The sequence below is a fragment of the Hippichthys cyanospilos genome, chromosome 5 (assembly GCF_059441005.1).
Source record: "Hippichthys cyanospilos isolate Australia breed blue-spotted pipefish chromosome 5, RoL_Hcya_1.0, whole genome shotgun sequence".
Lineage (NCBI taxonomy): Eukaryota > Metazoa > Chordata > Actinopteri > Syngnathiformes > Syngnathidae > Hippichthys > Hippichthys cyanospilos.
Window position 1 is genome coordinate 21059516 of NC_142373.1, and position 10262 is coordinate 21069777.

Sequence of the window (10262 nt, forward strand, 5' to 3'; positions counted from 1 at the left end):
AAATAGCGTTTCTCACTATCCTCTGCGTTTTACATGTACAATAACAAAGTGCAGGTGCGCAAGATGAGACAAACCTAAAAACTAGATACTTATCTATAGTAATGTAAAGTGCAGTATGTTTGATCTACTTTGCCTAGTGTTGCTAAACTACTAAACGACTGACAACTAAAACTAAAAACTAAATACGAAAAACCAGGTATGGCAAGAGTATTCCAAGACAAGACATAAGTAGCAGCCAATGACAGGACAATCCAACAGGACGAGACAAAGCAGGACAACTCTGGCTGTGGTTGTCCCAGTTGTGTGCATTTGAGGTAGTTGTTATAGTTCTAAGTGTAATCACTAGTGCAATGGAAGTATAATTATAAATAAACATGGCAGCAGCAAGTCTGTGCAAATTTTGCAAGTGCATGAGTAAAGATTGAGTTTAGGTGGGGGGCCAGCTAGGTGTTTTTTCTGGCTAGGGCTGAATGTGAGAGAGAGGAGTGGAGAGAGAGAGAGTTCAGCAGTTTCACGGGTGGGGGGGTGGGGGGGGGGGGTGAGTTCAGCAGTCTCACGGCCTGGTGGATGAAGCTGTTCCTGAGTCGGGTGGTGCGGGAGCGGAGGCTCCTGTACCTCTTTCCGGAGGGCAGGAGGCTGAAGAGACTGTGTGCAGGGTGGCTTGTATCGGTGACAATCGTGACGGCTTTGCGGCCAAGGTGGGTGGTGTACAGGTCTTGCAGGGAGGGGAGCGGAGTACCAATAATCCTCTCAGCTGTCCTCACGATGCGTTGTAGAGCCTTCCTGTTGTAGTCGGTGCAGCTCCCGCCCCACACAGTGATGCAGCTGGTGAGGATGCTTTCGATGGTTCCTCTGTAGAATGTGGTCATGATGGGTGGCGCGGCACTTGCCCGCTTCAGTTTGCGCAGGAAGTGGAGACGCCGCTGTGCTTTCTTGGCCAGAGATGCAGTGTTGGTGGTCCAGGAGAGGTCATCGCTGATGTGCACCCCCAGGAACTTGGTGCTGCTCACCCTCTCCACTGCAGCACCATCGATGGTCAGTGGGGGGTGTTGGGTGCGGCCTCTCTGGAAGCTGACGACCATCTCTTTGGTCTTGCTGATGTTTAGCAGGAGGTTGTTGTCTTTACACCATCCGGTCAGAAGCTCCACTTCTTTCCTGTAGTGGGTCTCGTCGCCGTTGGAGATGAGACCCACCAGTGTTGTGTCGTCAGCAAACTTCATGAGGTGGTTGGAGCTGTGGGTTGCTGTGCAGTCGTGTGTTAGTAGGGTGAAGAGGAGGGGGCTGAGCACACAGCCTTGTGGGGCCCCCGTGCTCAGGGTGATCCTGCCTGAGATGTTGTTGCCAACTCGTACCACCTGAGGCCTCTGGCTCAGGAAATCCAGTTGCAGAGTGAGGTACTGAGGCCCAGTTTGTCCAGTTTGCAGGTGAGTTGTTGGGGTATTATGGTGTTGAACGCTGAGCTGAAGTCTATGAACAGCATTCTCACATATGAGTCTTTCTTGTCCAGGTGGGTGAGTGCCGGGTGGAGGGCAGAGCAGATTGCGTCGTCTGTGGATCGCTTTGCCCTGTAGGCGAACTGATACGGGTCCAGGCTGGGGGGCAGGATGGATTTTATGTGTGACAGGACTAGTTGTTCAAAGCACTTCATGATGATGGGTGTCAGTGCCACCGGACGATAGTCGTTGAAGCAGGATAGGGAGGATTTCTTTGGCACAGGTATGATGGTGGCAGCTTTGAAGCCTGATGGCACAATGGCTTGCCTCAGGGAGGTGTTAAAGATGTCTGTAAAAACATCTTTCAGTTCCTCTGCACAGTCTTTCAGCACCCTGCCAGGGATGTTGTCTGGACCTGCTGCTTTCCGGGTGTTGATGGCGGAGAGTGTCCTCCTCACGCTGGCAGCAGACAGGCACAGAGGCTGGTCGTGCGAAGGTGGTGGTGTTTTCTGTGGGCAGGTGGTGTTCTATTCCTCAAAACGTGCAAAGAAACTGTTTAGGTTGTTGAGCAGAGTGATGTCGCTCTCACAGCTTTGTGGTGCAGGTTTGTAGTCTGTGATAGCCCGAATTCCCTGCCATAGGCTGTGTGTATTCTTGCTGTCCTTGAAGTGAGAAGTTATCTTGTTTGTGTATTCTTGTTTGGCTTTCCTGATGCCACGGGACAGGTTGGCTCTCGCTGTTCTCAGGGCTGATTTCTCCCCAGCTTTGAAGGCCTTGTCTCTGGCCTCAACAGCCTGTGGACATCTCCTGTTAGCCATGGCTTCTGGTTGGCCCGTGTGGTGATCCTCTTGATGTGGGTCACGTCGTCCATGCATTTGGTGATGTAGGAACACCACACTTAAAAAGATGAAAGAAAAAAAACTTTGAAAAATCTAGAAGAACACCAAAACGTCAATAGAGGGAAAAAAGAATATCAATCGAACAAAAAGAAGATCGGTCATTGATGGATTTTTTTGTGTGTTTTTAGTGCCCTGAATTGAGAGACCAACACTGATACTTAGATCGTAGCATGCTCACTCTGTGAACCAACTATCAACTTAGTAGACCGTTGACCGTTGTCCAACTATACTTAAGGGAGAAACTTCATCCCAAGTTTGCGTCATATGCTACTAGTTATGGTACACTTTATTTCAAAGCCTTGACTGGCATTCTCACAACGTTTGGCAGCTGTACTATACTGCAGTGGCTTTACAGGTAGTGCATTCTCCCATATGTTTCATTGTACTTTTGGGCCAAAAAGCACAAAAAAAAATAAAAAAGAAAAAATAAAGAAAAAAAACACCTCTCGTCTCATAGTTAGTGCCCGGTAACTGTCTCTCTTCCCTGGGTCAATTTACTTTTCCTGGCTTTAAAAGAGAAGCGATGAGTCCGCAAGCCTATATTTTTATTCGTATGATGTTTATCAAAATGTTCCTGAGCTCCCGTAACAATATCCTGAACACAATGATGGCATTTGACACGGGGGAATGCTCTAAACAAATTTTGGTTGATTTTCTTCAGTTTTCCAGTATTTTGTTGACCCAGCTTTTTTTGGAATGTATCGCAAGCAGCAAATTAAAAAACACAGACCATTTCGGAAACATATTTTCTATGTTCATCAGTTTGAGCTTAACTTGGAATGGGATAAAGAACATTTAAGGGTGCTTTAGCCTCTTTAATTAAGATAGGCCAAACGACATGACTAGCATATTTATTTTGCGCAGGCACACAATGAAAGTTCAAATTTGCCATGCAACATTCATGAGAAATTGGCACTGTAAGAAGTTGACATGACAGCAGCATGTTGGCATAACAGCAGCTTTTAATGAGATCCATGGAGGCTGAACATCCCTAATAAAAGACAAGACTTGACTCCTGCAACTTCTGATCACTGCACACATGAAGCGTCAACAGAAGAACGCGACATGGCGAATGAGACAGAAATCGTAATAAGTCTGACTGGCTATGTAGATTTGGTAAAGTACAGATATGTTTACCTTCTGTTTTTCTTGATGCTATTTGTTTTCATTCTCTGCTCTAATTGCACTATTATTTGTCTCATCTGGGTTCACAGGAACCTTCATGAGCCCATGTATATTTTTATTGCCGCTTTGTCTGTAAACTCGGTTTTGTTCAGCACCACTATTTATCCTAAGGTCTTGGTGGATGTCTTGTCTGATGAGCAGACGATTTCACATTCTAACTGCCTAACCCAGTTTTTCTTTTTCTATACTTTGGGTTGTTCAGACTTTTTGCTGTTATCAGCCATGGCTTATGACAGGTATGTGTCCATCTGTAAGCCTCTGCAATATGCAAGAATAATGGGCATGACCGGTGTCACCGTGTTCTTAGTTTTATCATGGGCAATTCCTGCCAGTTTCTTGGCTATGGGAACTTTCATTAATACAAAGCAAAACATGTGTCATTTTAGTTTAGATCAAATTTTTTGCAATGATTCCATACAGAAACTTCAGTGTGTGAAATCAAGGTTTCTTACGGTGTGGGGTTTTGCTGCTTTAACAAGTATCACCCTCATCCCTATGCTGTTTATCCTCTTCACATACGCAAAGATAGTCATTGTGGCCTATCGCAGCTGTGGCAAAGTCCGGAAAAAAGCAGCAGAGACGTGTTTACCCCACTTGATAGTATTAATCAGCTTCTCGTGTTTGTGTAGTTTTGACGTCATTGTTGCACGACTAGAGTCACAGCTTTCAAAAACTGTGAAACTGATAATGACTCTACAAATAGTAGTGTACAATCCTTTACTCAATCCCATTCTGTATGGATTGAAAATGAAAGAAATTCGGAAACACATAAAGAGCTTGTTAGTTTGTGGAAGACATCCAACAGGTCAACTGCAATGTGAAAGTGCATGATGAAGTCAGTGATCTTCAAAGTCTTTTTCTGTTTGTTTTTCATTGTGAAATTGTACTATCTGGTGTTTGAGTTTTGAGAACTGTTTTCTTTCCAGGGGTTCCAGACATGAATAAAACGCATTCATTATCATTTATGTCTCAATGTCATTTGTCATTCATTACATTGTTTATTGCTCCTAGGAAAGAGAAAGCACGAGAGATGAAAAAGATATTTTAATCTGAGAAAAATGTAATAATCTCTATGGGACATTTAACAAAGCGCAGTGTTATTTACATGAATTAAGGAGATAATATACTGTGTCAGGTCATATTGTAAATATGTGTGAGGGGTGAATTGGATACAACATTTCGGTTCGCAGCAATTTTTAATGAATCTAAAATATATGAGAAATTACGAGGAAAAAGAACAATACAGTATTTTTGTTGTTTTTAAATGGAAGATCTCACCAACCTGTGCAAATCGTGACTACACTTAACTTTACCAGAATGATAAAATAATTATAATTCAGGCATTATGGCAAAATAGGATTTGCTGGGGTGAAGGGAAATATGAAAAATTCTCTGTGAGTTGTTTTCTCCTCATTTGCAAATTTGTTTGTGGTGGCAGTCAAGTGGTTCTCCTTGATGGGTGTTCTTGACTCTTTAAGAGATTATATTTTATATATTATTTTAATTCATAAGTTTTTTTTTTCAGCTATACTGCTTTTGGTGCTTCTGCTTTCTTTGTGTGTTAAATATTTTATCCAGTGTTAACCTACGACGTCAAGAAAATACATTTGAATTCTATGAAATAATGCAAATTTCTGCATACAGTAAATTGGTCCTGAATTGTAATCTAATATGAACTCAAAGCACAATCAAAGACTTCAGTACTTTTGATGTTTCAAATGATAATAAAGCAAATGTAGGAACTTTTAGTCACCCCAACCATATTTTATTGCGGAGGGGGTGTCAAAATCCTCATTGAAACTTTGATTTAGATCATTTAGAAACTTACAATTGGTATATTAGAAATGTATAAACATCAGCATGAGACAAGAAAAAAAATAACACAGACAAAGTGGCTTTTCACCAACTACAGCGGTAGACAGTTTGTCAGGTAAGAGTAATAAAAAACAGCTTTATTAAATGCGGGGAAATAGGTGGGATCTCACCGACATGTGTTTGTCAGCACTATTACCACTTTATACTGCAGCTTTCCCTTCACAGTCAGCAGATACTCTCTCATACTATAGGTGGCAGTGCATAGTGTCTACTGCATACATGCAATACTATTACGGAGGTAGAGAATCGTAGTAGATTCAAACGATTTAAATTCTTCCAAGCATTTTTAAAAGATCCCACAACCCTCCCCAGTGTGTGTGCTCTCCAGGATTAGTTTACGGTATTTAATAACGGTAGTCCCTTTCAGCCGAATCATAAATGCGTTTGTACCGGCGAATTTCCATAAGCAATCGTTCATCGGCCATGTTTTCTGCACGCCGCTTCAACGTGGTAAAGGTACGCGTTCTGGAAAAACTGGCCTATGCGGAGGCCGCGTGGAGGGAGTGGTCCCGTGCAATGTTCCCTCTAATTTTCAATGCGTCTGAGCATTCACACAAACTCCCTGAGCAGGCTTTAGCCCACGGTGAGCAATTTCAGACTTGCACACAGTGAGTCGCCCTGCGCATATCTGATGTCGTTCCTAAAAAGCCTTCCTGTTACATCACGTGACATTACGTACTCACATTTTCTCATTAATGAGCAAGGAGTCAGCCGTGGCTCGTGCTTTGATGACGCAAGGCAACTCGGAACTCCAAGAATTCATGTGAACAGCACAACATGATGATGTCCAAAAACTTTTTAACATGAGTGGACCTGTAATATGCTTCTAGGTACTTATTCCGTCATTTATGAGGGGATAGCTGAGGTGACAAGCGTCGTCCAGCGCCTAAACGGGCTAATGATTAATCTGTGATTGACTTGTTGACAAACACATCACAATTAACTTTGTTCGTTTTCAACATGTTTTTTTTTGTAATATCCTGATTGGATGAATTTTGTAAGTGAAACTTATCGTATTATTGGAAGGAAGGAAGGAAGGAAGGAAGGAAGGAAGGAAGACAGGAAGGAAGGAAGGAAGGAAGGAAGGAAGGAAGGAAGGAAGGAAGGAAGGAAGGAAGACAGGAAGGAAGGAAGGAAGGAAGGAAGGAAGGAAGGAAGGAAGGAAGGAAGGAAGGAAGGAGACATCTTGCAAGTTTGGTATTTTGGCCAGAAACTTGAAGTGAAATTATGATTTTGCGGGCCACATAAAATGATGTGGTGTATTTTGCCCAGAAACTTGAAGTGAAATTATTATTTCGCGGGCCACATAAAATGATGTGGCGGGCTGGATTTGGCCCCCGGGCCTGGAGTTAGTTTGTTTTGTTTTTTTTTCCCCTCCGCTTTTCCAGTCTTTTGTTGCTCCTGATTTTTCATCAACATCAACACAACGTGACTGATGCACACATCTGCTCAGGCACTTTTAATGAAAGTTCAACTTTGCCAGGTAACGCTCATGAGGGATCGGTACAGTATAATGTTGACATTATAGAAGCATGTTGACATGACAGCTGCTTTATTAATGAGATCCATGGAGGCTGAGCAGCCCCAATAAAACATGGACCGTAACTCCTGCAACTTCTGATCGATGTGCACATGAAGGGTGAAGAAAAGACTGCGACATGGAAAATGAGACTGAAATTTTAATAACTCTTGCTGGCTATGTAGATTTGGTAAAGTATAGATATGTTTACCTTCTGTTCTTCTTGACGCTCTATGTTCTCATTCTCTGCTCTAATTGTACCATTATTTGTCTCATCCGGATTAATGCGAATCTTCACGAGCCCATGTATATTTTCATTGCAGCTTTGTCTATAAACTCACTTTTGTTCAGCACCACTGTTTACCCCAAGGTCTTAGTGGACATCTTGCTTCAAGAGCAAACAGTCCCTCATTCCGGCTGCTTGCTCCAGTTTTTCTTTTTTTACGTTTTCCTTTGTTCAGACTTCTTGCTGTTGTCAGTCATGGCTTATGACAGGTATGTGTCCATCTGTAAGCCTTTGCAATATGCAAGACTAATGAGCAAAACCAGAGTTGCTATTTTCTTGAGTTTGTCGTGGTTAATTTCAATCAGCCACGTTGCCGTGGGAGCTTTCACTATTGCAAGTCACAAAGTGTGTCACTTTACATTAAAACAAATCTTCTGCAACGATTCCATCATGGTACTTAAGTGTGTGAAATCCAGGTTTGTCACTGTGTGGGGTTTTGTTGCACTAACAAATATCACCCTCGTCCCTGTGCTGTTTATTCTCTTCACGTACATAAAGATAGTCATGGTGGCCTATCACAGCTGCGGCGAAGTCCGGAAAAAAGCAGCAGAGACGTGTTTACCACATTTAATGGTTTTAATCGTATTTTCATGTTTGTGTAGTTTTGACGTTATCATAGCCCGAATGGAGTCACAGCTTTCAAAATCTGTGAAACTTATTATGAGTCTACAAATAGTGGTATACAGTCCTTTGTTAAATCCAATCATATATGGAGTGAAAATGAAAGAAATCTGGAAACATGTTAAGAGATTGTTGCTGTGTAGAAGTCTCCAGTAGGTTATCTGCAATGTCAACGTGCATGGAAAAATGAAAGTGATTCTTAAAGTCTTAACTATTCATTTTTCAGTGTGAAATTGTGCAGATTTGATATGTGAGCGTTGATGATTCTTTATGTTCCAGTGTTGAATAAAAAGCTAAATCGTTACATCATTTTATTGCTCACAGATGAACAGTGAAAGTTGTAGAAGGTATTTTTAGTTTTAGGAACCTCTGATTACCTCTGTGGGATAATTAAAAAAAAAAACTAAGGTCAGCTCAGTGATTTGCATGAATCAAAAAGATAAAATGCTCTAAGTCACAGCATGCTGTAAATCAGTGTTGTGGGCGCGCTGAAAGCATAATATTCCAGTTTGTAGCAATTTCTTCTTATTATTCTAATGAATCTATATTGCACGAGAAACTGATTGAAAAATTCTATTGTTGTTTTCATGTCATGTTTAACTCTTGAGCTGATCAAATGTTTCTTCCAGTTTTCTTCTTAAATAAGAGTTCAAGATTAGAGATGTTGAATGCACGAAAACAAAGGCTAAACTAAACTATATATGGCAAAACATATATAAGAGGGAGGCAAAACACTATATATATATATATATATATATATATATATATATATATATATATATATATATATATATATATATATATATATATATATATATATATATATATATATATATATATGTCTGATGAAAAAAAAGCCACAAGAATTCATAGGAAGATATTTTTATTTATTTAGAATCTTTGTTGGATATACCTTCTTATTTCCGTCTGCTCTCTTTGTGTTTTAAATCCCCCTTTTTTTCAACATCTAGAAATGTAAACACAAATGTATGTTTCCTCCTGCAGCAACTATACAAAAACCTGGAGGCAGTCAGCAAAAACTGAACATAAACATGCTGCGATTGAAAAACATGAGAATTCAGTTGAAATGTTGAATGCATGAGAAAAAAATGCTTCAAGTATTCTCGTAAGAGAGAAAGCACAAGACCTTGTACAGAATATTTGTATTAATTTGTCATTATTGTCAGCTTTAACACCTTCGGTGCTTCTGCTCTCTTTGTGTTTTAAATACTTTATTCAGTGTTAAAGTACAGTTGCAAGGAAATGTATGTGAACCCTTAATATAAAATACCGGAATTTCTACATGAATTGATCTTAAAATGTGATCTGCTCTAAATTCAAAGCATAGCCAAAAGCAGAGTTAGTGCAACATCAATGACATGGGTTGGTTATTCATTTATTTATTTTTAATAAGCATGCAACATATCAACATTCACAGTGCGGTGTGAAAAAACTGAACCTCTGAGCTCATGTCTCCGGACTCAGCCATTCTTGAGTCTACTCAATGTTACTCTAAAAACATGTATTTTTTGTTTTCTTAATATTGTGATTCAACTCAAAACAGTGGTAAAAGTACATGCGTCAGAAAACCCATTCTGCTGATCTGGCCTGGTGGCCGGGCCTTCACCCATGGGGCCAAAAGCACAACATGGGCTCACCACATGTTGGGAGGGGCCAAAAGGTTTGGGTGCCCTGTGAGCTGGCCAGAAGTCAAAGGCTGGGACCTTGGCGGTCTGATCCTGGACTACAGAAGCTAGTGCTAGTGACATGGATTGTTACCTCCTTGGCTGGGGAAAACGCTCAAGATGTCAGGCAGCAGCCACTTTCTGGTCAAAGCTCCAATTAGATACCTCGACAAGGAAGATGCAGAAGACAGTCTGCTAAGACTCAATTCCCCCAGCCTTCATTGGGACGTGGCCGAGGTGGGAGGTGAAACGCTGTCTGACAGAAGATTTCACAAGACGTTCCCAGCAAACTTTCATAATACACTTATGCTTGCCAGGTCAAACCAGCATCTTTGTTGACCATCAGCACTAATCAGCCACCAGGTAGGTATCAGCCGACTGGGAACAAGGGAAACGGCTTTCCAATGGTCTTATTCATCATAGAGGCCTGTGAGCCATGCTTTGTCTGGGTTCTCATCTAGTGCCTTTTTGCCATAGGCAACTCTTCCATGGACATAAAGCAACTCAGCTCCGAGGCTCATCTGGACACGCATATCACTCCTCCACGATAAGGTGACAGCTGTGCCAAACGAATCTGAATACATCCCTATAGTCATTGAGCACCAGGAAGCAATAAAACATCTGTTGCATGTCGGCGCTGATTGCGACTGGATACTTACTGAACCTCGCAAGCGAACCTAACAGTTGATTGTTCAAGATAGGCCCTGAAAGTAGTACACCATTGAGTGACGTACAAATAGGGTGAGTACTACTGCTCTT

At 41.5% G+C, this 10262-nt stretch overlaps 2 protein-coding genes across 2 annotated transcripts; both read left to right on the plus strand.

Moving 5' to 3' along the window:
• The first annotated feature begins 3397 nt into the window (after positions 1 to 3397).
• On the plus strand, positions 3398 to 4348 carry LOC148423975 (olfactory receptor 10K2-like). Its single transcript, XM_088415037.1, has 2 exons — positions 3398 to 3753; positions 4066 to 4348. The coding sequence occupies exons 1-2, from the start codon at positions 3398 to 3400 to the stop codon at positions 4346 to 4348; spliced, it is 639 nt and encodes a 212-aa protein (XP_088271163.1).
• Positions 4349 to 7050: 2702 nt separating this feature from the next.
• On the plus strand, positions 7051 to 8153 carry LOC148423976 (olfactory receptor 5F1-like). The gene is made up of 3 exons (XM_088415040.1): positions 7051 to 7406; positions 7719 to 7963; positions 8098 to 8153. Exons 1-3 carry the CDS (start codon positions 7051 to 7053, stop codon positions 8151 to 8153), a joined length of 657 nt encoding a protein of 218 aa, XP_088271166.1.
• The last annotated feature ends 2109 nt before the right edge of the window (positions 8154 to 10262 follow it).